At 42.0% G+C, this 26,365-nt stretch overlaps 4 protein-coding genes and 1 long non-coding RNA gene across 8 annotated transcripts in view; 3 read left to right on the top strand and 2 right to left on the bottom strand.

The window, feature by feature from the left end:
* Positions 1–2,820, top strand: part of LOC115762618 (protein HEG homolog 1) — a 29,276-nt gene extending 26,456 nt beyond the window's left edge. The window contains exons 3-5 of the mRNA XM_030704916.1: positions 1,696–1,952; positions 2,019–2,437; positions 2,500–2,820. Of these exons, the coding sequence (XP_030560776.1) occupies positions 1,696–1,952; positions 2,019–2,437; positions 2,500–2,631 (808 nt within the window). The 3' untranslated portion in view covers positions 2,632–2,820. The remainder of the gene's footprint in view (positions 1–1,695; positions 1,953–2,018; positions 2,438–2,499) is intronic.
* Positions 2,821–3,215: 395 nt separating this feature from the next.
* LOC115762709 (syntaxin-17) lies at positions 3,216–5,568 on the top strand. The gene is made up of 2 exons (XM_030705033.1): positions 3,216–4,019; positions 4,073–5,568. The coding sequence occupies exons 1-2, from the start codon at positions 3,704–3,706 to the stop codon at positions 4,657–4,659; spliced, it is 903 nt and encodes a 300-aa protein (XP_030560893.1). The 5' UTR covers positions 3,216–3,703; the 3' UTR covers positions 4,660–5,568.
* On the bottom strand, positions 5,459–6,182 carry LOC115762710 (protein LLP homolog). The gene is made up of 2 exons (XM_030705035.1): positions 5,928–6,182; positions 5,459–5,865 (listed from the first exon to the last, which is right to left on the bottom strand). The coding sequence occupies exons 1-2, from the start codon at positions 6,111–6,113 to the stop codon at positions 5,611–5,613; spliced, it is 441 nt and encodes a 146-aa protein (XP_030560895.1). The 5' UTR covers positions 6,114–6,182; the 3' UTR covers positions 5,459–5,610.
* A 1,437-nt stretch (positions 6,183–7,619) lies between these two features.
* On the top strand, positions 7,620–25,336 carry LOC115762621. Of its 4 annotated transcripts, none has more exons than XM_030704920.1 (5): positions 7,620–7,767; positions 23,025–23,689; positions 24,120–24,600; positions 24,705–24,942; positions 25,019–25,336. In XM_030704920.1, exons 2-5 carry the CDS (start codon positions 23,302–23,304, stop codon positions 25,175–25,177), a joined length of 1,266 nt encoding a protein of 421 aa, XP_030560780.1. In that variant the 5' UTR covers positions 7,620–7,767; positions 23,025–23,301; the 3' UTR covers positions 25,178–25,336. The 4 variants fall into 4 exon arrangements, with proteins under 4 accessions (XP_030560780.1, XP_030560779.1, XP_030560782.1 ...); XM_030704919.1 differs by lacking the exon at positions 7,620–7,767 and adding an exon at positions 17,698–17,719; XM_030704922.1 differs by lacking the exon at positions 7,620–7,767 and adding an exon at positions 18,048–18,212 and having other exon boundaries at positions 24,120–24,510.
* On the bottom strand, positions 10,056–11,143 carry LOC115762622. Its single transcript, XR_004017815.1, has 5 exons — positions 11,010–11,143; positions 10,855–10,954; positions 10,584–10,723; positions 10,412–10,523; positions 10,056–10,326 (listed from the first exon to the last, which is right to left on the bottom strand). It is a non-coding gene; the product is annotated as an uncharacterized LOC115762622 (long non-coding RNA).
* Positions 25,337–26,365: the final 1,029 nt, after the last annotated feature.

Genomic DNA, 26,365 nt, shown 5'->3' with positions numbered 1-26,365 from the left:
ACCAGATCAGGCTCTCAGCTCCCAGCTCCGGCTCTCAGCTCCAACTTGATCTCCAACTGCAGCCGGTAGTCAAGAGTCAGTCAGTCAGTCAGTCGTTGACCACGTCACGCGCCTGCAATTGTTTGGCTTTGGCCCGCATTGCCAATTACGACACCAGCAGCAGCAACTGCCCCTCCCCCTCGCTCCTCGCTCCGTTCCGCCCCTCGCTCCAGCTACTTGCAATTTATGGCCAGTTTGCTTCTTTTATTGTCTTGACTTTTTGGCAGTTCGAAAATCGAAATATGGTATAGCCAAAAAAAAAGAGCAGAAGAAAAAACAAATTCAAAAACCGCTTATTATCAGCATTTATGTGTTGGCCCGCCTGCGGCCAAAAAGGTCTTGTGTTGTGTTAACAGATTTACAGTTTGACAGCCAGCGCAAATAAAAAAATTATATTTACACTTGTAATATTACTTTGCTAAGTTTATGGCATAGATAAGCTTCCACTACAGTTAGCTGTTTCTAGCTGGTTTCTAGCTGTTCTTATAGACAAACAGTTTGACAACCATCGCAAAATATTCACACACACATTTGAGCGTTAAACTGAAATACTTCTAGTATTTCATATAGCATAAAGCATAAAGTTTATGGAAGCTTAATTAGGTTCTACTAAATTTAGCTGTTTCTAGCTCGTTTCTAGCTGTCCGTATATATATATACAGTTTGACAGTGACTGTTTATAGGGTATAGTGTAGCATTAGCTTGCCAGCTTTGCTAACTTTTTATATAGGTTTTAGATACATTGGGCTCTGCTACTGCAAGCTGTGATACCTAGCTGGCCTTATAGACATACAGTTTTACAGTCACTGCTATAAAAATAATAATATATTTTAGATTGAAATACTTGCAGCTTTACAGTACATTCTACAGCGATCAACTGTGGCTTCTAGTTGCTAGGCACACAGTTTGAGAGTCACTGTTAAAAAACATTATTCCAACATTTTCCGATAGATCAACAGCAAAAATGAACAATATACTTGTGAACTGCTAGCTTTGCCTAATTTTTAGTAAGCGTTGTCCTCTTGGGTGGTCCTTACGGTTATACAGTTTGACAGTCACTGTGGTAAAAATAATTTGCGCTACAAACTCTTATAAAATGCCAACTTTGCTAACTTTCTAGCAGACACTGTGGTATCTGCTTGTGCGCAGAGTTATACAGTTTGACAGTCATGCATGTTTCATATATTTGACAGTTTGACAGTCACAGTGAAAAAGAAGCAAAGCTAGCAAAGTCAAGTATGTCGACTCATGTAGCGATAAAATTCATAAAATATTGTCCTTTTTTTATTTGAATTCGATATTCAAATTAGTTAACTAGAAGTTAGTAAAGCTTGCTAAGTTAGCAGCTTGTGTTAAGCGAAATAATTTACTGGCTGATAAAAATATAATGTGCCCAATTGAATGCCGTGTCGCAAATTGTATTTCGCTTAGAAAAGTGTCAAGTTTTCATCGCTGATTTGAAGACAGAGCGAGAGGGAGAGACAGAGAGAGAGAGGGAGAACAAGATTTGATGACAGTCGGTTTGACATTTGTCCAGTTGGAGTCTTGGCGACAGATGCGACTGGGCCAACCTGTTGGCCAGTTGGCCAGTTTGTTATGACAGTAATTGGCCCGAAGTCTGGCTCGTTTTACAGTTTTCAATTTCACTTTTTGCAGGCGACACATTTGCGTGCAGCAGCGCACAATCACGATGCCGGTGAAGACAACGGAGGTGTACACGCGACCCACCTGGAAGCACGTGAGCGTGCCCTGTCCGCCGCCCACGCACGCCGGCCAGATGTGCACGCGGGTGCAGCTGGTGCACGAGCAGGCCTACCGGGACGTCATCAAGCACAAGCCGGCGCAGCAGATGACCTACGATTGCTGCACGGGCTGGACGCGGGAGCACCAACGCGCGGATGCGTGCATGAAACGTAAGTGGAAGCCCGATCTCTGGGCTTAACTGTCAACTGCTTGACTAATCCACCCTTTGATTGCAGCCCTTTGCAGCACGCGCTGCCAGAACGGCGGCAATTGCACGGCGCCGCAGCTGTGCAGCTGTCCGGCGGGCTTTGGCGGCAGATACTGCGAGCAGGATGTGAACGAGTGCCAGACGGAGAAGCCCTGCGATCAGCAGTGCATCAATACGCCGGGCTCCTACTATTGTCGCTGCCGACAGGGCTTCGTTCTGCAGGCGGATCAGCAGAGCTGTCGCAAGAGCTCAACCCATGCGGATGATGCGTTCGAGGCGCGAGATCTGGAGAACGACATCGATGAGACGGACGCGGCGGTGGTCACACGGCTGCAGAAGATCGAACGCTCGCTGGCCAACGAGCGAGTGCACACGAACGAGCTGCAAAAGTCGCTGCAGGCCACCTACAGCGTCGTGGACACACTGCGCAGCAGGCTCAGCACACTGGCAAGTGTCCAAATACCCTTCCAATTGGCAAACATATAATATCCGACTCTTCTTTATTGCAGGAGAAGCAGGCGCTGGATGTGAACCGCATGCAGACGAATCTCTACAAGACAGAGTCGCGCACCAACAAGCTGGAGAGCATGCTCAATTTGCTGATGAAGTGCCGAAGTGGCCCCAACGCGGATTGCCCCTAATTTAACGAGGGGGAGCGTGGGGCCAGCGCGCCAATACAGAACTGCATTTTATTACGCTCTAGAAATTAAAATGGTTTAGTTTAAGCTAAAGAAACTTATCTATATTCGTTTGTGTAACTGTAGCCCATCCCGCTTGTAAGCCATTCCCGAACGCAAGTGCCTCCGTAGTTTATAAAAAGAAAAAGAAAAAGAAAAAGAAAATATGTAGTACTTAAGCGCACGTGTCATAAATGTATGTATTAAAATCCAATGCTCTAGTTGTAATCTGCTATGTGTCTAGTATTTGTATATAATTAAATATATATGTATCTGTCTATATATATAAGAGTGTGGCGCTAGATACATTATCGTATTCGCCACATTTTGAATTTGGCGCGCTAGTCTACAGAGTAGTTAACAGTATAGCGCAGTTAACAGCACAGCGCAATTTAACAGTACAGCGCAGTTAACAGCACAGCGCAATTTAACAGTACAGCGCAGCTAACAGTGCCATGTGAGCGCACAGAGCATTTAACAGTGCAGCATTTCAATGTGAGCGCAGTCAGTTGAGAGCAGTTGGCAGCCCCAGTTGGCAATCATAGTGCGCGGCGCAATGAGGTAGCGCAGTAAGTTGATGCGTGCATTAAAGTAACTAAACACGTAACAATTATTTAAATAACTAGAACGTGCACATTTATAATGTTTTATAAACAAATCATTAGGTAGTTATTGCTAAATACATGCCAATAATGGATATTAGTATATGTGAGGTCACTTGTGTGTAGAGAAATGCGCACAAGCGTTACCCGCATTTTTGCACTTTGCGAGTGAATTATCAAATACGAAAACAGCTGAAAATTTAATTGAACCAAAACAAAAGAAAGTGTAATCAGTGTGAAACGCAATTTAAAAAATGCATTACTAATATTTGCTGTGCACAAATGAAGCTGCGTAGCAAGTAAACAATTCATAAAACCACAAAGCACATATCGAGCAGTTCCTCGTGTGGTTGGATGTGGGTATCGCCCGCCCGCAGCACTCCATTGAGAAATTAATTAATAAACAAAAGCCCCGATCAGTGCAAAGTGCAAAGATGACGGAGGATACGAAGCTGGCGCTGCGGCAGGCCGAGGTGTCGGTGCAGCGTTTCCGGGACATGGCCGTGCCGCATCAGCTGAGCCTGCTGGAGAATCATCGCAGCAACATTGAGAAGAGCCTGGCCCTCTGCGACTGGCAGAAGATCAAGAAGGAGGAGCTGAATGCGCTGCGTGTCATCAAACAGATGAAGAATCTGCTGCTGGAGATGGATGCGCTGCGCGACAAGCTGCAGCCGGAGGATCAGGCGCGTTTCGATGAGCTGATGAAGCCGGGCAAGGACAAGGCCTTCGAGGGCATGAGAAGATTTGCAGGTAAGTCCGCTCAAGTCTAGTCCTTACTGTGTAGTCTAAAGAATGCCATGTAGAACTGCAGCTAAAGTCGCCCAGCTCGGCGCGTGCCTCGCACTACGACGAGGATCAGGACAATCCGGCCGTGGTGGACATTGAGCAGGTGCCCGCGCTGCAGCACACGCTGCCGCAGCTGCAGACGAACTTCCAGCTGGAGCAGCATCAGCTGGCGCAGAGGCAGGCGTGCCTGGACCAAATGGAGCGACTGCAGAACGAAATCCACGATCTGCACGGCATGTTCCACGGCCTGCGCCAGCTAACCCAGGAGCAGGCGGTCAGCGTGCAGTCCATTGCGGACAATGCCGAGGAGGCGCTCGAGAATGTCCAAGCGGGCGAGGGCCATCTGCGCAACGCACTCAAGTACAAGAAGGCCATGTATCCGATGGTCGGCGCACTGCTGGGCACCTGCGTGGGCGGACCCATTGGCCTGGTGGCGGGCATGAAAGCCGGCGGCCTGGCCGCCGTTGGCTGCGGCTTGCTCGGCTTCACGGGCGGCTCCGTGCTAAAAAGCAATCCCAATGTGCTGCAGGGCAACATTGAGGAGCAGCAGGAACTAGCTGGCGATTCCAACGAAACCCTGCAGCTGGCCGAGAAGTCGGAATGACCTCGCGCCCTGGCCACGGCGCACATGTGGACGGCGAATCAGCGTCGCCTGGAGGCGGCTACCACGGGCGTCATCTGCAGCGTGCGCAGCTATTGCGCCCTGCAGTAGGGCTTAGGGCAGGGCCTGCTGATCGAAGATTGATCTAGGAGTGTCTCGGTTTGTTGAAAGTCGTGTGTCCAGCTGTTGATGCAGCAGACGCTTCGAATTTGCATTTCTCCAAATCATTTTCGCACAATCTTTAGCCCATTCTTAGATTAGCTTAAGCGTTGTTTAATATTTGTTGTTTTCGCCAAGGCAGTTACCAAGTAGCTTTTATCTATACAAAACTCTTTGTCTCGACTCGACTGACTGACTGATTGATTGACTGACTGACTGACTGATTGAATGTTCCCCTTTACTGTAGTTACCTTATGTCCTCCTAGCCTAAGCACATGCTCCCAAATTCATTTGCGAGGCGTTTTGTCAATGCAATTCCCTTTGGTGGAAGTGAGGCTCAAAGCTTTGATGGGCTTAGTTTCTCGAATCAAACTCATTTTCCAAAGATCTTTATAAAAATTCATGCTTGAGCCGTGATGCACGCAAAATAACTCCAAAGTTTCTTTGGGCAAAGTTTCAAATTTCCACCTCGAACTTATTTTAAACAGCTTCCACAAAAAAAAATGTGTCGCCCCTTTCTGCACTTTGAGCCGCCAGCGTGTAAGCAGCTAAATATACAGCTCCTGCACATTGTTCTTTGCCAATCTATCGACTAATATATAAATATATATACTATATATGTAAAGTATCTACAAATTTGACCTAAGTTTTAGGATTTTGTGTATAATTTTAAGGCTTTAATGTGCAATACAAACTCATATTGCTAACGGTTAAGTGTTGCTTGGAGTCTTCTTAAACTATGCATATATGCTTAACAACTAGGCGTGGGCGTGGCAGCTGGGCGTTGACGTTCCTCTAGAGCGGCACGTTGACCGTGGTCCAGGCCTGCTTGAAGTTCTTCTTTTGGGCGTGCTGCTTCTTGCGTAGACGTTTGGCGGTCTTCTTCTTTTTGAACCACGCCGGATAGTTGCCGAACTGATCTTTGAGGGTTTTGCTGTTGTAGACGTGCTCCACGCCCGTCTTCTCGTTGACCTGTGGAATCGGTTTGCCCTTCTCCAGGCTCTCCTGATGCTCGTAGATCAGCTCCTGCTGCTCTTTGGATTTGGCTGCCTGTGTTGTTGTGATTTTAGTGGATATGTTGCTAAATAATGCTCTACTACTTCCACACTCACCCGCTTAATCTCCTTGGAGGTCTTGATGTCGGCCACTTCGCCAATTTCCATTTTGATCTCCTTGCCGTCGGCGTCCAAGAGGCCCAGCGTCTTCTTCAGGCGTATTAGCTCCTTGGCATCGTAGCGGTCTTTCTTGATTTTGTTCATTTCATCGCGGCGTTTCCGCGACCGATTTGAGCGACCCATTTCGCTATATAATCTGGATCAGATGGATATATTTAATTTGCGTTGCAAATATGTCAACACGTGCAACTGCTGACGATAGCGCGATAAATATCGATAACATCGATGTTAGCTGCAGCCAACTTCACGCCACGCAAATTTACGTTAACAAACGCACAACTGAGCTAACGAGTCGTGCTATCTCTCTGACTCAAATGTGCGCAGGTTTTAAATCAAGAACGACTGTTAAGTTCAAAGTTAACAGAGTTTATAAAAATAAGCTGGAAAGCCAATTTGAATGTAAAATCTACAAAAACTGCAGTCCCTAATCCAAATCATAATCTCTGTTGGCAAGCTAAAGAGCGTTTAAAATTTAGGAGGAATATTACTTAAGGCTTAGCTTTCGAAACCAACACTTTTCGCCCTTTTAAAAATGATTGTTTCATAATTTTTTGCTTATATACCCTCCTGTCGTAATAATATTGGTCTGCACAAAACCAGTTTCTCACTCTCATTCTCGCTCATGGATGCAATATGATTTTTGTGTACAAACAAAAGTCAGCTGCTAATGCTGCCTGCTGCGAGAGAGCAGCCCGACGGAGAGAGCGCTAGAGCGAGAGAGCAGAAGAGAACACAATTTCCGTTTATTTGAGTGGCAAAACGAAGACGCAATACCCTTAGTTATAAGCAAAATCGAATGTATATCGAATGTATTTGAAATGAATGTGATTTGGGAAAATTGTTGGAATTTTATTTGGAAATTTTTAATGGAATTCGATCTGAATATCATTTAATTTGTGTACACAAGTACATTTTATGTATAAACAAGCATGATTTATTTGAAGACGAGAAGAGAAGATACTTTTCTACTCTAATGGAGAGCAATATAAATATGTCATGAAATTTGTAACGTCTACATAGAGACAACTCCGACTCTGTAAAGTGTATATATTCTTGAGCCGAGTCATATTTGTCATCAAAATTAGAATAATGTATCATATAGTACCTATTGCAATCTGTACAAAACTCAGTTTTTGTTTGGGAAACAGTTCCACTTTTCCAGATATCTTTATCCAACACATAATAGAAAAAACGACGAAAATAGTAGTTTCTTCTGTTAATCTTCTAATTGAAAAAACGCTTGGCTAATGTAATGATATACAATATATTATGGCTATTTTTCGATCTATGAATCAATATTCTATTTGGGCAATATAAATAGGCTCAACATTCTTGGGCTAGGGTATACGCAGTCGTGAGTACCCTTCGCGCACAGGCGCAGCAGCGTTTGTTGTGCAGTGGCAGCCAAAACAGGGTAACTGTGTCGAGCCCAGCTGTAAAGGCACCAACACCAACAGCCAGCCAGTTAGCAGTCCAGGTGGAGACCTCTGGATTTGGCTTCATTCGCTCGCCGTCAGTCGTCGTTAGCTAACGTCACGGAGTTTGTGTTGTTCGTCTTGCTTCTACTTCACTTAAAACTCAACCCCCACCCAAAAAAAAAAAAAAACAAATCCACGCTCAGATACATTCTGCACAACAAACTAAAAACTCATCAAAAATTGATTTCAGCTACAAATTGTGAATAATACTTATTCCAAAAAGTGAATATATGTACGTTGTGTGCGCAGCCAAAGGCCTTCAATTGCAGCGCATCGATCAATAAAGCAGCAGGCAGCAAGTAAGTTTACAGTTAACCCCCCCCCACCACAACAGCAAAGTCACAAATACAAACACACGAAAAAGTCAACGGTAAAAGCAAAGGCGAATGCAAAGGCAAAGGCAAAGGCAGACGCAAAGGCAAAGCAAAAGCTTTGCGGAAGTCAACATAAAAATGGCATGCAAGCAGCAGAAGAGGAAGAGCGCGTTTCTTAGTAAATTTACATGCACACACACAAGCGCACATGTGCACATATACATGCACGCACACATGCATGCATATATGTATATGTACATATTTATTACAAATCTGTTTCGAGCGCGATTTACATAGAAAAAGTGCAGCCAAGCGCTAAATAAAAAAACAAAGTAAAGAAAATACAACAAAAATTCTGATTGCAGAGTTCACACGCTGTGTGTGTGTGTGTGTTTGTGTATGTTTACTTGTGTGCGTGTGTGTGTGTGTGCCTCTCTGTCTGACCTGTGCGCAAACGTTCGCAGAACTTGTCCAGCCTGTCAGCAAAAGTTCTGTGTATGCGTTTCATACCCTAAGCCAGGGCATATCTTTGCCTGCGAATCTTTCGACTCGACTCGAATCTTGTTTTAGTTGGTTTTTTTTTTTTGTCAAGGCATTTTTTTTGTATTTCGATTGGCCATAAATTAGAGGCGCATCACGTTTTTCCCGCTTTTCACCCAGATTGTTATCAGCTTTTCGGGAAATCAACTGTGTGAACCCTGACCCCATCCCATCTGGAGGTCAACTTTTGGCCTGCTGACAAATTGCATTTAAGTTTTTGTTTCCATCTTGGCTTAATTAACCTTTTCATGCGTTTCCTGCAAAACTGTAGAAACTGTGAAATTAATGAACACATCCAAAAAAACGACCTGTCACCTGTTTTCTATTTATTTCATTTTTTTTTTTACATATTTTTACGCTTTAAGCATTTTTCTGTTGGACGAAAGCCAAGGTAAAGACAAGAATTTGTACATGATTTGTGTGCGTGTGTGTGTGTGTGTGTGCGTGTGTGTGTGTGTGTGTGTGTGTGTGTGTGTGTGTGTGTGTGTGTGTGTGTGTGTGTGTGTGTGTGTGTGTGTCGGTCGTAAATAAAATAAATGCCTAAGAGCCTCAAAAGGCAGCGTCGGCTGTCTAAAAACCGCAAAAAAAAAAACAAAAACAAAACTACAAAAAGAAATTATTGAAGCAACCTTTTTTTATTTTGTTTTTTTTTTTTTTTTTTTGCTTGACGAGGGTACAAACAATGCTGGCAGTACCAGGGCCCAGCAATGGGCAATACGAAGACAAGTTAACATACTGCAGTCGGGTATTACCGACTGCGTGATACTCGTTTACAGTTAAAAGAAATAATTCCAGAAATGCCTCACTACGAAAATTGTCTTCCAAATGCCTTAAATAAATAAAAAGGAATATGTTTTTTTTTAATGGAAATTTTTCTAATACCAAAATGAATCCAAGATAAAGAAGATTGCATTCAAAAAGTACACTAGTCACACACATTTTACTGGAGAAAGATAGAAAAAGATAAAAAAAAGTTCGCTTTTGAAATATCATAGCTTGACGCTTGCAATTCTCAACTAGTTAAGGCTGTGGGAAGCTGATAACGCCTCAAGCTGTTAGCAAAGTCTGCTTTGGATTGAACTGCGTGCTTCTTCACATTTTGGCCAAGGCAAAAGCAAACCTATATACCCTTTATAGATTGTGAACGAGTATGGAAACCCAATCACAGGTCCCTGTCGAGGTGAATCATGCAGCAAAAGTGCACAATAAGCATCAGAACAGGTCTTGCAGGCACGTCTCATTGTTTTTGTCTTGCTCTGCTTCTTATTTTTTTTTCGATGGTTTTTGGATGATATTCCACTGGGCATCGGCTGCTTGAGGCTAGAGCGAGTCGACAATAAATCAAGTCTGGCAAAAAACATAAACAGCGAACAGCTGATGTGGCCCAGCGGCAGTGTGTGTGTGTGTGTGTGTGTGTGTGTATCTGTGTGTATGATTCGAGTCGATTCGAGTACTCGTTTGTATCTGCCAGCTAGATTTTGGCGTGGTCGAGCCAGGCACGACTTGGACTTGAACTAACGAGCCGCAGTCGCAGTTGCAGCCGAATCTGGCTCTGGGCATCGCTGCAGCTCGTTAATTGGCTAACAAAAAGGGTAACAGCAAATGCAAATACACTCAGAGAAATTAACAAGAAGTTGACATTAATGTTAAATGTTTTGACATTGAGATTGATTCATACTTGATTTGGGCATATTTTACAGCACAATTGACTTGAATTTTTTGAGAAACAAAATAACCTTATTTTAAATTTAACATTAATGTTAAATGTTGACATTGAGATTGATTCATACTTGATTTGGGCACATTTTACAGCACAATTGACTTGCATTTTGAAAGAAAAGCCTCTTTTTCGAACTTTAAATGCAGGCTTTCTGTCGAGTGTAGCTTTTGGCTAGTTTTTCCAATTCCTTTGTAAATGATTTTTAAACCCGTCTTTGCCTTATATGGACTACGGTCGCCCAGTCGTGCCGCGATTAGACCCTTGGGCTTGACATAGAAAGTCAGCTACAAACAATTAAGTCATCATTAGGGCGCATTAGTTGCTTTCATTAGCGCAGTTGCCACTGACGCGGCAGTTTGGCCATCTTACCTGTACGGGTCGAACAACCGCAACAACAACAGCATGACAGGTAGCTCCTGCCCGGGCGGCTTTGTGTCAGCTAATCGCAAAATGGCACGCATTGCGGGCCGACCCTTTGCCCCTGTGTAATACACCAACAATTATTCGAAAGTTAGTCAGCGACTTTTGATGCCCTGCTTACAAAGTGGCTAAAAGGGTATATTGGCTTTTAGCATTGCTTGGCTTTTCAACTCCATTTGGGGCTCAAGACTCTTAGTTAAGTAAATAAATATGCCTTAGACTATGTTATGGGCAACCTGTCAACATTTTGAAAGTCCCTCGCTTCGCATTACAGTTTTAGAGTCATCAACGAAGCAGAACATAGGGCCGTAAGTACGTATATTCCACAGTTTGAAAGTCATAGTCAAAATTTAGATTTGATTTTAGATGATTTTTGATGTTTTTTTCCTTACAGATCGAGCCAAAGAGGTTCTTCACGCTCACTATTTCCTTATGGCACAGTTTGGCAGTCACTGCCTTCGAATTACAGTTTGAGAGTCATCATTGGAAAAACTGTGAATAGAGTATGTTAGAGTTGGAATATGCAGTCAATTGCAATAGTTTTTACTTATTGTATCTGTATAATGTATCTGTAATAGTGCGTATCTGTCAGCTACACACACAGCCACACACGCACACACACGCACAACAAACAAAGGCATCAAGTGCTCTGTTTTGGGTTTCGTTTGCCTTTTTGTTGCTGCCCGGCAGCAGGCAGATCCTTCTTCTCAGCCAATTTGTTGGCTTATTTATGACATCAACAACAAAGGCTGAACGAAAGTGAATTTTCGTCAGCGCAGCGGGAAAAACCGAACCCGTATCTGTCATAGATACCTCTAGAGCTCAAATGTCAACTTCTTTATGACGTCACAACTTCACATATCAGCGCAGGGTGGGACCTGCGCCCAGGTAGGCCCCTTTGGCTGCAATTGACATACGCTAACTGCGCAGCGCTAAGCCGCCCTTTCTCTGCCCTTCCCCCACCTGAGCATAATAGGGTTTATTCATGCATATTTTGCGTAGCTGACGTGTCTATTTCCAGCTGGCTTTGATGCGAATTTGCAGCGTATCGATTGCCAAAACGAAAGCCTACTCCGATTTAAGCATCCAAAATAAAACAGCCTACAAATAGCTAAGGTGACCCCGTCCGAGGAGAGAGGCCAAGCGGAAGTTGTTACTTTACACACACACAGATACACACACACAGATACACATAATTGCAGTGAAAACTCATTGTATATATATATCTACTTTGTGTTTTCTATATATACCTTTATAGATATGCGTGTGTGTGCAGAAAGTTGAGCACTGCGCAGGTCAAACACAGCAACTGGCAATTTGTTTGTAAACAAAATGCCAATGCGCTAACAGAGGGTGGTTAGAGAAAGGAAGAGAGCGGAGAGAGAGAGAGGGAGAGAGAGAGAGTGACCGTGAACGGAGAAATGGGTAATGGGGTTGGTAAGCGTGTTGGGCGACACGCTCTCGCTGCGTGATTCTAGCAAAAGGCTGCAACAACAACAACGACAACAACAACAACAACAACAACAACAACGACAACAACAACAAGAACAACAACAACAGCGACAACAACAACAACAACATGAGCAGAACCCAGTAACCAACTGCGGCATGAAAAATTTTTAGCCCTGCAATTGTTACAGCTTACAGCTCAGGGACAGGGGTCAAGGAGCAGGTACTATAGAGTGGGAGGGGGGGGGGGTAGGAGCGGAGGTCGAGGGGCAGCTGGCTTGAAAGGGGTAGGAGCGAGGCTCGAGGAGCTGTTACCTTGGCAATTGATAATAGTGGAGGTCGCCAGCTCCGCGATATAATATTGATCCAAAACATATATAGAAAATTATAATACAAATCCTAATAATTATTATTCCATCTAAGTTTCAATTTCTTGATATATCATTTTATTCCTTGACAGTTTCTAAGTTTAGGGTTCAAATTTTGCTACATTTCGCGTAAGCCTTAGATTTCATATAGATATTTGAGTTAGCTTCAGATAGCTTTAGGCTATCTAATGTTTTTTCTGGGCAGATTTTTAAGTGGGGCAATGAGCTATACGTTTAGGTTTCGAAGCCTCAGAAAGGCGGGACTCGTGGAACCGAGCTAATTGTTCCATAATAATCCTAGTAACTGCTGCACAAAGGCAATTCATCTACGGATATAACCTATATGTGAATATATTCTAAATCGTGGTATATTTACTAGGAAATATATATCCTATATTTATACAGTAGTATATGTACTAGGAGGGCATTGCTCGTGGGGCCTTTAATTGGCAGCCAAATGAACTACGTCGCCTGAATATGTCTTCTTTGCTTTCGTCACGATGCCGCTGCCTCAGTCGCTGCCTCAGTCGCAGTCGCAGTCTATGTCGCACACCCTGATGTAATCGGCTTGATTGATTGGCAATGTTTGCCATAGATTGACGACTGACCTACTGGCCGAACCCCATAGCATAGACATGGACATGGACTTGGACATAAAAATGCGCAAATATGCAGAGAGCACTCGCTTTTTGGGGCTGATAAACAAAGTGATAAAATAAATGCGACGCTCAGACAAGAAAAAAACAAAGAAAGAAGAGGAATTGCCTAAAAATATCAAATGCGACGCATTATCAATTGAAATTACGCAAATAATTTGTTATTCAATAAAAAACGCATTTAAATGCCAGTTATTAGACTGTAAAGCCAGACAGTTGCACACATAAGAATCTGAACACACACACACACACACACACACACACACACACATATATATATATATAACACACATCCCAGTATATACTTCTATATAATGCCTGCATTCGAAACCTGCCTGGGAGCATTTATCTGTGATCACCTGATAAGCCCGAGCGCACAAAGAACCTGCCAAAGGCTTGCCCCGCACACACGCACACACACACACAGTTCAGAATTCGTAATACTCAATCTGGGAACAAGTGTCGGACATGGACGGAGACATCAAAGGTGGCGCAATGCTTGCGTCATGCCCAGGCGAAAGCTTTGCAATTGAATTGGATTTTACGAGCAGTAATAACCCCAGTATGTGTGTGTGTGTGTGTATGTGTGTGTAGAAAGTGAATCGATACTATTAAATCTTAAGTATGTTTACAATACCCTATGCGCAGTGGGACTGTAGGAATATATAGCACAACTGCTGTACATCAAATTTAAGGGGTATTCAATCAATCGCTCAATCAATACTTCAATCGTTTTCGTACAGATTGAAAACCCTTTCAATATTACTCAGAGCTGATGTACAACTGATTGATTGCACTTTGAAGCATATATCAGATGTAGGCAGGCTGTTCAATCTTCTGCTCTATACATAATTGTCATTCATTCATATGTAAACAGGCTGTTCAATCTTCTTCTCTATACATAATTGTCATGCATTTGCTGTATTCAATCTTTTCTTTACTCTCCCAAAGTTGCCTTACATCTGCTTGAAAGTAGAGTCAATCAGTTGTACATCAGCTGTAATCAATCTTCTTCTCTATATCATAGCTGTCGTACATCTGCTGTACATCTGCTTGACAGAGTAATGAATCTTCTATTCCATCATGCCATACTCTATATATTTAAGAGAGGGTATTCAGTCTTCTACAAAATATTTCTTCTATGTTTTCAATACTTTTCCTACTTTTTCCTAATTGTCGTATTAAATTTCAGCTTGAGCTTCGGAGAGTATTTCTTTCTGGGTCATTGCGACATTTGATTTGATGTCGCATCTGGCTGAAGTTCGCTTTTTTTTCTTTTGTCAAACTGCGCATTTGCCTCGAGCTATGCTACGCAGCGCAGCTGGTGGGCGGATCGAATGGGTGGGAGGGGTTGGGTTTGGGTTTGGGGTCACACGATTTGTATTGGATTTGAGCAGAGTTATGCGCAGTTGCCGGCGTCGCTGGATCTGCCCTTTTTGAAGAGCCGCATTTGTTTGGAAATTGGGCAAACATTTGCTGTCAGACTCGGAGCATAGATGCCAACAATTGTTTATGGGCAGCTACTGTAGCTCGCAGCGTAACAATATGTTTATCTGTAAACAAGCCGAATGATTAGATAGAGTCCCTCCCCCCCAAAAAAAAACCCAAGAGTAAAAACGACAACAACAGAAATGCCAACAATTCTGTTGTTGTTGTTGATTTTTGGTTTTAAGTGTTGTTTATACCTTTTCATATATATTTGTTGCCGTACCTTTCCACATAATTTGTTTATAACATTTAATGCAATGACGCCAATGTTTGTTTACACATCAGTCGATTTCTCTCTACGCAGTGGCACATCTCTTGCTTTTTGTTTATAGCCAACTATCGCGCGTGCGAACTGAAAAATCACAAGATCCACAGATATGCCCACATATATATGTATCGAGATATACGTCTGTGGCTCTGTAGCCCAATCTGTTGTCGCCCGCTCTTGTCTTTTTGCGTCAGCTACTTTTTATACCCATTAAAAATGGGTTGCAAGGGTATACGGTTTTTGTGCAGAGGTATGTGACAGGCTGTGAGTAGGTATGTGCATATATTTCTGATCTGGAGAAGGGATTGGGTTGATGTGACTTTATTTTGCCATATCATAGTTTATGTTTTATGTCTTCTCCTTCTATTTTCATAGTATTGATAAATACAGATTTTGAGACATGGCCTTACTCGAAGATTATGAAGAGTAGAGCCTTGCGCCTTGGTATACAGACACATTTGGATGTCTTAATGAAGCCTTGAAAATTTCAGACCATTCGGACTATATAAGCCGAAGTTAATAGAGACTAGGCTTGCCAAAACTAGTGTGAAGGGAAGAAAAAGCCTGCCTGTCTATGTGTGTGTGTTTTATTTTTGTGTTTGCGTAGTAGAAATTTATATTGTATTGCCAAGGGGTATCTGCTAGTCGGTCACTCTCAACTAGATGACTTTTACTTGTTGATAGCCACAAGTTGTCGCTCTTGTTGTCGTTTTGGCCAAACCAATTTGTTGGCCTCTTCGTTCCGTCAGCTGTTGCATGATAAAATATCTAAAAATATAGAAAATAAAATTGTTAAAAAAAAAGACAAAAAGAGCTGCATTGAGCAAACAAAATAACCTTGAACCTGGCCGCGAGGTTGTGCAGCTTTCTGCCAACATATATACACTAATAATATTATCAAGTATATATACATACATATATATATATATATATATATATATATATCAAAAATGTGAAAGCTTTTGTGCAGGCGAGCTCTATGTGCTGCTGTTCTAATAATGAAAGTGCTCGATTGTTTATAGAAAATATTTTGTTATTCATGCTGGCTGCCGAATGGGTTATATAACGCGGGCTAAAGCAGAAATCAATTCAAGAGAATTCAAGCGGAATTTCAGTTAAAGAACTTAAGTTTTATGTGTACTTTTTCTGTTATTATAATTAGAATATATATAAATGCAGTTCTTCATAGTGAGAAGCTCCACTGAACTACAAGCTCGAGGGTTCGAATGCCAGATTAATTTATGATTGTGTTGTAAACTTGTCCGCAATAGACATCCTTTCGACTATATCTGCTTTTATATAAAATGGTTTATAGTAGGAATAGTTATTTGATTTGCCAAGCAGCACTGGTCTAAGATTCGAACCAGCATGCTTCCTATATTTATAAATATTATTAATATTACTTTTCATATCAAACAAAAATCGTTTAAGGGATATATATATAATATATGCATACCAGGTCCCTAGGCAAAGCCTCCACCTCGCACCCCACAGCCCATATATCACAAATGATTAGCACAAACAATCCAAACTAGAAAGAAAGTTAAAAATGTTTTTTGTTTTACAAGCTAATTATAATTAATTAATGGATTAGATCTACACACGTATCTGCAAGCCGGGTACAGTCAAGCATTTGATTGTTAGTCGCATAACTTTTGCGAAATAAATCTATTGTTAAATTTATATATTGGCCATATACACACATATATTTTGGCCAGTTAATTAAAATACCGTCGTTGTCTGGCTTTATGCTTCTTCTTCGTTTTTTTAATGCTATATTGCTAGATTGATCGACTTGTTCCAACCGTGACTTGGCATTTTCGATTGTGTCTATACAAAAAACTATATAGATTGAACTTTGAGCAGACGCAGCGAAAAACAACAAGAAGAAGAAGAAACAGTAGAAGGCGGCCAACTACATTTGGCAGCTCTTTTGTGGTGCTCTCCAAGTGCTTAGTCACAAACTACAAAAGCAAACAACAGACGCTGAGCCACTTGGTCTGGCAGCTATAGCTATAGGAAAAGTATCTGCGAGATACACAAAACTAACAACGCTTGCTCGGCATACGGTTGGCGGGAGAGAGGTGGGGCAGCAGTCGGGGCGGGGCGGCACGAAAAAGTGTGTCAGTGCGCAAACGTCAGCGCAGCTGATCGCTGAGCGCAGTGCCAAAAGCTAAACGAAATACACACAAGTTTATAGATAAAGAGTGTAGGGGGGGGGGGGAGGGGGCACATTTATTAGAGAGAGCGTGAGTGAGTGAGCGAGAGGAAGCTAGCGTGAGAGCGCGCCATTTGTTGGTAAACAGTGCCAAAAGCTTAACGAAATACACACTAGTGCATACATATAGATAGAGAAGGGGGGAGGGCGTTGGGGCAAGAGCACCATTATTAGAGAGAGCGTGAGTGAGTGAACGAGAGAGAGCGCGCCATTTGTTAGTAAACAGTGCAAAAAGCTAAACGAAATACACACAAGGAAACACGAAGGGGTGGGGGGCACAGTTATTAGAGAGAGCGTGAGTGTGTGAGTGAGAGCGCGCCATTTGTTGGTAAACAAAATAACACGAGCTGCGCATATGATCGGCGGCTGCTCAGCTGCTCGCTCGTGTAGCATAAATTTGGCTGTGCTGTGCTGTTGTTTACCAGCTGAAACTGTGCCGCACGCCCCACTGTGCGACGCAGCAACCAACAGCAAGTGTGTGTGTTTGTGTGCTTGTGTGTTTTTGTGGCGTCGCTTTTTTTGCGTTTTAAAAAAATACATAATTATGTGCTTAGATACGCTCGCACGATCGCTCGCGCTCGCTCTCTCTCTCTCGTGCACTCTGCCTCTCTGGCTCGCTCTCTGCCTCGGCTGCAGCAGCGCAGCGGCAGCGCGGCTTGAACTGGCGCTGAGCAGCAGCTGCTGCTGCTGCGGTCCCGTTGACATTCGCCTTTGATATTTGAAAGCAAACGCAACGCGACGAAGCGCACAGGCAAAGTGCAGCAAACAAAAGTGAGACACATACGCAGGCACGCACACACACACACTTAGGTAAATAGCTAATGCAACGGTAAAGATACAAAAAAGATGCTTAAGATAAAGCCAAAGTGTTGATAAATTGAGTAAAGCCAAAAAAAGAAAACAACAACAAAATAAATGTTGAACTAAGCTGCAGCTGGGCGGGCGCAGATACAGCTACAGCTACAAATACACAGCCATTTACAGCTTGTACACTCTCGCACACACACACACACACACCGCACACACACACACACACACGCAGTTGTAGCTTTTGTTCTTTTGAAATTCAAATACGCTTCCGTTCAGCGCGCTGTGGCTTTCAGTTGGCAAACGAGTGTCGACTTTGCAGTATCTGCAGTTGCTGTTGCCCCATCGTATACGTATCCGTATCTGTATCTGTATCTGTGTCTCTCTCTCTCTCAGTGTATCTGTATCTTTTTTGGCTATTCGTTTGATTCGCAGCAACAATCTTGAAATCTCAAAACGCAGCTAAAAAAAAAAAGTGCTACTCTTCACTAACCAGGTGAGCGAACAGCTGATGCCAGGTGCAGCAGCCCACCCACCGTGCTAATAAAGTGCATTTTCTATTTACAATTTTTTTTAAAATATATTTTTTTTTTGTGGTATAGCCCAAGGTCGCGGATGACGTCAGCGTTGTCTCTGTGCGCGCACTTATTGCATAATTCTAATTATTATTATGCGTCTATTTTTTTTTTGCAGTTTTCTAATTGCAGTTTGAACCGTCATAAAAATCATAATATATATATACACACATACATATATATATATGTGTGTATATATGCATTAAACAAAGAGTTTAAAGCTTGTTAGATACGTTAACTGATACGCGTCTAGCTTTGTTTTTTTTTCCTTCGTTTTTTATGTGTGGGCGCAATGTACCTGAAAAGCTTTAGATACTTAATGCATCTAGTATAGCGCTTTGTTTGCTTATCGTAGCTGCGTTGGCCAATTGATAATTAAATTTAATTTGCTGTCGAAATAGCCATTTTATAGCCATGCATAAGCAATTTCAGAAGCAACTGAGAAACGGGAATTTTTGGCTTTTTTTTGAGGTAAAAACTTTTTTCAAGCGGGGCAGAAACTTAGGAATTCAATTACAACAAAAGTGGTCAAAGTTCAGCCAAGCTATATTCAATTGTTTTCTCTTTTTAATAAAAAAAAATTATTATTTTAAGAAATTTTCTTTCAATTTTGCGCTATTTTTCTCAGGCTGAAACCTGTTAGCCCAAAATTAAATATCTTAAGATATTTTTAGCTTTCACTTGCAAATTGATTCATCGTATCTTAATTTCGATTAAGAATAATATTTACACAATATAAATAAACAAAATAGTTATTTGAATATGTGTATACTATGGAGAATTCTTTGGAGAATTCTCTGCTCAAGAAACAATAGTTCTTTGAACTTTGAGTTTTCATGCGTTTTTCTTTGTCTCCAGATTTCTCTGCTTTTCTCTGAGTGTATTCCAGCTATTTGTACAATCAGTCAATCGCCAGCTATTACGTATTACCCCAGCCACAGTCAATTAGTTCAAGTTCATTAGACTAGAAATCAGTCGCAGCCCCAGCCCCAGCCCCAGCCTCAGCCCCATTTGCATGCACAGCCTCCCCCGAGAGTTAATCATTGCCTGAACTTTCGACTGTGCACACGCCAGACTTTAGCTATAACACATGCATATTTTTTATATTATATACATTATATTTTTTAGAATTTAGTTCTTGCTGCTGTCTCGTCAGTTCGTCTGGCTCGTGGCCTTATCGTGTCGAAATGAGTTTGCAAAATGAACTAACAAAAACTTATCAACAAAAGCCAAAGAGTACACATTATTAACAAATAATGCTTGCAAAATGGGCAGTTTCCGATACATAGATACATTATAGACATATAGATACATGTATAAAGACTTAGTCCGATATATAGATACAATATAGACATGTAGATACATGTATAAAGACTTATATAAGCGGGCACCCATCGATCAAGGTCGTTGCAAAGCAACAAATGACAGCTAAAATAAACGCTAGATACTGTATCTATATGGGCTACATGTATATATATATAGTCTTAGTCTTGGTAAAGCCAAGACAATTGGCATTTTGATGTCATGCGCTATATATGAGCGCATTTTTAGCTAGCTGGCAAATCATTTACATGGTCAAGGTTACGTCTCTGCAAAACAGACACAGCTGACAAAAGTGAAAATTAGGAATATATATAAAGAGTATATACAGCTATATATATATATCAAGTAGTTTGCGCCGACTGATTGACTAATCGGAGCTGGGAAATATTTACTGCAGCTTTCGATTCGAGAGTCAGACGCAGCCCTGTGAGGGCGCGTTGAACTAACAAGCGTGCGGTGGCCGGTTCAAATTCGATTCAAATTTTAAATTTGTTATTTGCTTATTCAATTTGTTATTATACAAAACAAGTAAGAGTGCTCCACATATATATTTATATATATATTCATATATATATTTATATACTTAATTGTGCGCCTGCAGTCATTGCCTTTGTTTACCTCACACCCCACAGGGTCTTATCAATTGTTTTATTTACTTCGTTTATGTCAAAACAAAAGTAAAAGCCAATGTTTGAGACGCAGTTTGATTTGGAACGTGTTCGAAATTAATATGCCAGCACGAAATGCAGCTGCCCAAATGCCATTATATTATATATATGTATGCCTGCATAATTAATATATATGGAATGCATATTTGAAATATGCCAGTTGACTTGTGCGGGCATAATAACAGATATATAATATCTGGCATATAGTTATATAATAACATACATATAATATCTCGTAGGATATAATACCAAGATTTACATGTGAATTTCTATTTGGGCACAAGTTTGCAGCCGAGCAAATACTTACGTCTGTGACTGTAGACGACCATAGCCACAGCTGATGCTATTAGTTCTATGCAAAGCTGACTTAGTTAAGAAAACGCTATAACAGTTTTCTTTGAGTAACCGACGATTATATACCCTGGTAGATATACATATAGACAGGACTGCAAATTTGTAATTGGTTCGGTTCACGATTCTAAATAGATTCCCGCTTTAAAGGTTGAGATAACCCGATCTACTAAGCTACTCTTTGGTAATAGATACATATATCAGAATCAGTTACATATTAGATATACTATATCATTGCTTTGCCTATATTCTGGCAAAAATCGTATACCCTTTGTTAGGGTATGCAGCAAAGGCAAATATATTCCCCCGCGTCAATCAAATCCTTTTGGTCAACTTTCGCTGACATTTGACTGCGCAAATTGTAGCACGTTTGCGAGCTCTGAGTCCGACTCCGACTAAGCTTAGTAGCTGAACTAAGGCTTGTTTATATTTATGCGGATTTCACTTGCCCGCACGGCAAACCCTGGAGCCTAGGGGAGACGGCGGAGCTGCGGCAGTTAGTTGGTTAATTTAGCTGCTTCGTGTGCTTCGTTTTGCGGTCAAGTTGTAAATTGCAGCCGAGTGCAATTGGATTTGTGTTGAGTCTCGCTTTGTTTTGGCCATGGTAATCGTGTCACTTCGTCTGTATTTATTTGACGGCTCCGACAGTCACAGTTTCACAGACAATCGCCATAAACTGGAGCCATCGTTTTGCATTTGCATTTGCCCATTGGCACAGTTTTGATGATCATTTCGAGCTGGAAACAGAAACGTTTCGAGAGCAATTCAAATGGCAAAGTGGCTGCTAAGAAGCAACAGAAAAATAAACAAGAGCGAGTGAGAGGTTTCCGAATGCCGAAGACTGAATACTCTGCCAGACAATTTCCTAACAACTTGGCAGTTTTGTGGGGGGAAATGTGCAGCTCGCAAGAGTTAGGCTTGCTTTCGATAGCTTGAAGGAGAAAAAGATCTTGGCTTTAGATCTAAATATATATATATATATATGTTACTCCGATTTTGTGCGGCCTTAGTCGATAGTTATACAGTTTCTAGTTTGGCCAAGATATCTTGAGATACTATATGATATAGAGGCCCGATCCATTCGGTTCGGATATATATACCGTCTGCAACAGATTGGAAAAACTGTTGAGAGTTTCATCACAATATTTTTCATATATATATATACTTATAATATTTATGGGGACGAAGATATCTCCTTCTCAGTATAACACATTTAATACCCTTTCCGAGCGTATAAAACACAAAAACCCAGCTCGAGATACATTTACAGTTTGCATAGATACAGATACAAATTGAGAGATAGAGATACTTTCATGCATTTGTCATGACGTGCGCTCAATTTAAATGTTATGCATGTGCGCATGTGTGTGTGTGTGTGTGTGTGAAGCATATATAATTGCCTTGATCATATGCTCGCCGCATGCACAGCTGAGGCGAGGCCTGGCACGGGTACGGAGACGGGGCAGGGGCAGGGGCTGCATCCCAGCTATCAAGTTGGCAACTTAATGGGCTGTGCAGCGTCGTTTTATGACATACTATATAGGCAAAATATAGCTGTCAGCACACAGTGCTTGTCAAACTGTTCGATGCCAGGTCAATCGTAAGCCAATTAAAGACTGCCCGACTAGCAGATGCCCTGTAAGCAACTCCTGACTATGTAAATGTGAGTGAAGGGAAGTAGATATATTCTTAGTTAGGGTATATTCTATTAGATATAGAAAGTGTAGAGTATCTAGATCTTATGGGGACAGATGTATGCTTGCAAGGCCTGGCCTGAAAATGGGCAGCGGCATCAAAAGGAAAATTTTTTCAATAAAAAAAAAATAAATCCCACCTCGCTGCTTAATCGAATGCATGTGTTTTACCAATAAACACATGATGTATTTGAGCAGCAATATGCCCAATTTTTTCTTCCATTTTATAGGGTATTTGTTTTTTCATAATATTATATATAAATTGTCTTATTTCAATTAAAAACTGTTGTCAAATTTCTTCTCGTGCTTGCCAATGATATATTTGAGCAGCAATATGCCCCTCATAATTCCTTCCATTTCATAGGGTATTTTTTTGTATTATTATTTTTCTACAGCAGCAGCAAAAAAGTAATTAGTGTAATCAAAGTAATTGGCAACTGATGCAGATGCTGCGCACAAATGTAATTTCTATTTCGTATTTCAATTTCACTTTCGCATTGGCAAAACGTAATTCAATTGAAATCGAGCCAAATTAAATTGCCAGCTCAATGGAAAATGGAATTCAATAAATATCAAGTAGCCGCACCGTTGAGCTGATTAAAACAGGGTGTGCGTGTGTTTGTGTGTGCGTGTGTGTGTGTGGATTACGCAATTTGTTAATTAACTAATAAAAATTCGGTTTTTTTTTTGCTTTCAGACAAAGACAAAACGGAACGCAGCAAAAAGACGCAGCGTCCAAAGGAATAAAAGACTGAGCAACAAAATAAAAAACAAAACACAAATTATAAAAAAAAAACCATTAAGAAAACTAAGGAACAAAACACCATAAGCAATCTCTAGCAAGCACAACATATTGATCTCAAGCCGATAAGCAATATCAAGCAATCAAACAATCAAACAATCAATCAATCAATCAAGCACTCAATCACAGCCAGCAGACGACCAGGCCAGGCCAGCTCCACTCGCTTTGTATAATGTTTAGCAGTCTCGCAACGTTTCTATTTGGAGCGCAGCCAACGTCCGAGTCAACCAATAGCCAAGCGAATCCTGTACAGAACAACGCCAACCCCAACGATACGGCCAACGATCAGCCGGTCGGCGATGTAATTGAGGTGACCTCAACGACCCCTTCGGTAGCGGGCAACAATCGTGGCACTGTCCGTTTGAGCAACGGCAAGCGAGGTGGCGCCAAGAATAGGCGTGGCAGGCAGCGACACCAGCAGAACCAACAGCAGCAGCAGCAGCAGCAGGGCGGACAACGCAAGCAGCCGGCGACTCTAACGAAGCTACTAACACCCAACGGCGAGTGCGTCATCGAGGACGACTTCAACGAGGACGAATGGTATATTGTCGAAAAAGAAGGTGAGTAGTCGAATATCCGAGTAGTGCACGTTTCGGATATTCGAACACTTTCAGCTCGAACTGTTCGAGTTGCACACAACTTAAGATTCAATCGAAAAAGTAAGCAAGAACTAACTGTACTCACTCAGACTCTATTTTGGTTGTGCTCGAGCAAAACGTACATACTTGTATTATCTCAAGTCGTTAGCTCGAACATGTTGCAGCTGCTCGAGCAGATCGAACCTCGTTTGAATGAATCCAAGCCTGTGAATCGTTAATTCATAGTCGTGAGTCTTTTGGAGATTGCAGTCTCGTCGCTTTTTTGCTGCGATCTAATTATATAAATGTCCATGTTGTGCCTTAGCTCGAACATGTTGCAGCTGCTCGAACAGATCGAACCTCGTTTGAATGACTATCTCCAGTATATTAATATCCATGTTGTGTTTTGCAGACGAGGAGGACGATTCGCTGCCGCGCAGCGACTCCGAGGAGGAGCTCTCTCTGTCGAAGGCGGCGCCGAGCGGTAGCGCTGCAGCTGCCAACGCAGCTGCTACGACGCGCCGGCGCCAGCACATCAATTCGCATTCCTTGTACAGCGGACCGCGGCCGCAGCAGCAGCGCAATCATTTGCAGCGCACGCGTGCCGCACGCACGCTGAGCATCTCGACCCTAAGCCCGCCCCGAAGTGTGCCCGACAGCGACAATGCGGTCAGCCAGTCGCTGTATGCGCCCGTCGTGGTCGCCGCCGCCGCCGCAATCTCACCCAGCGGCAGCGAGAGCAGCGGCGGAAGCGGAGGCAGCGGCAAGGGTCTGGGCTCGGGCGTGCTGATGGAGGAGTCCTGGTACGTAACACCGCCACCATGCTTCACCTCGATTGGGCCAATCAATATGGAAGCATCACCCTTTGAGAATCTATTGATTGAGCATCCAAGGTTGGTGATCTTTGTTGTACCCCACCCCAAAAAAACTGCACGCACTCCACGGCGTATACGTGATATATTTGTACTAAAAAAAAATACTTTTTATTCTGCTGCAGCATGTCGGTTTATCATAGTATTAGAAGCAGCCAGGCGGGCACCGAAAGTTTTGTTAATCTTGATCTCGGCTCAGCGGAGCTGCCGCAGCTCGAACCAGAGCCGGAGCCGGCTCCAGCTCCGGTGGCAGCTGTGGTCCAGCAGCAGCAGCAGCAGGCGCCGCGCAACCACAACGCATACTTCGATCGCCATGCGGCTGAGAAGTTGAAGCAGCAGACGCTGGCTCGTCAAAGCCAGAAGGTAAGTAGCCCCAACTGGACTTGCTAGAAGCCATCTAATCACTCTCTCGCTCTCTCTCTCTCCCTCTCCCACGCAGAGCCTCGGCAAGCAGCAGCATCAGCAGCTCTGCCGCAGCGCCATGAAGCGCGCCAACAAGGTGCGCGAATTTCAGGCCAAGGGTCAGCGGCCGCGTCGCTCCGACATGCAGCACTGCAAGCTGCTCAGCGGCGCCAACAACAATCGCAAGTGCTGCTAGTGGGCGGCAACCACGCCCCCGACCCCTCAACCAGCCCCCTACCCGCAAGCAAACAGGCTCTCTTCGGGGGCGGCAATAATTATTCAAACAATCATGGCAAAAAAAAAATAAATAAATAAAAAGCAAAAAAAAGGCGCAAACATTTTAATTAGTATTTTAAATTGCCAAAAAAAAGAGAACACAAAAAATACCAAAACAACAAAAAAAACAACACAAAGCCACAAAAATATCAAAATTTTAGCAACTAAAAACATTTAAATAAAATGCAAAAAAAAATTAAAAATTAGAATTGTGTAAAAAGAAAAACAAGCAAAAAAAAAAAAAATTTAAATGCCGTGTAAATGCGTAGTTTTTAATGTTCACAGTTTCAATTTACACTGCAAGAAAACAAGGAAAACAAAAAAAAAAAAAAACCAAAAAATGCAATAAAAAGTTTACAAAATGAATATGCAAAAAACAAGAACAAAAAATGACAAAAAAAAAAAAACAAAACAAAAAGAAAATGTATAAATTAAAACATTTTACTAATGTAGCCTTAACAATTAATTATTTAAACACTCTGATTATTTATTTGTACACTTAAAAACTAAACTCTAAAAAATGCGATTCGCCTAAAATAAGCATCGAGTAGTTCGAACAATTCTGAATTTAGTTTTAACGCTTCCGAATGAATTTTTGTGTTTATGATTTTTGTTAAAAAAACAAAAAAGAAATTTATGTGTATGTATTTGTGTATGCCTAACCTTTATGTAAAATGTATTAAAAACATGCCCGATCATGTTGATGAGTGTGAAAGCAAGTATGAAGAAAATGTGAAAAAAAAGAAATATGAATTAATTAATTAATTATATAAATAGAAAACCCAATAAAAATGATAATGCTACAATCTTAAGCGGGACCTTGAGTTTACCATAAATCGAATGAGGAAGAGTGGAACGGTCGGGAGTGCACGACGTGGAGATGCCCTCGAGACAGAGTTGGGCCGCAGTCAGAAATACTTTATGCTTCATTTTAAACAATCAAACAGGAGTGCGTCAGTGGGAAGTGCACGACTAGGAGATACCCTATACAAGGAGATGCCGACATAAATATTCCAGAATTCATATTTACCCATAATCCCATTATTATACACCTTTAAAGGATATGCATTGTTTAGGCTCAGATGCTCACAATAATAATTAAGACAAA

Source organism: Drosophila novamexicana, unplaced genomic scaffold (genome assembly GCF_003285875.2).
Source record: "Drosophila novamexicana strain 15010-1031.04,08,12 unplaced genomic scaffold, DnovRS2.1 tig00000644-arrow-pilon, whole genome shotgun sequence".
NCBI classification, from domain to species: Eukaryota; Metazoa; Arthropoda; class Insecta; order Diptera; family Drosophilidae; genus Drosophila; species Drosophila novamexicana.
Note: the sequence above shows the minus strand (reverse complement) of the source record. Positions and strands in the feature narration are given on the sequence as shown.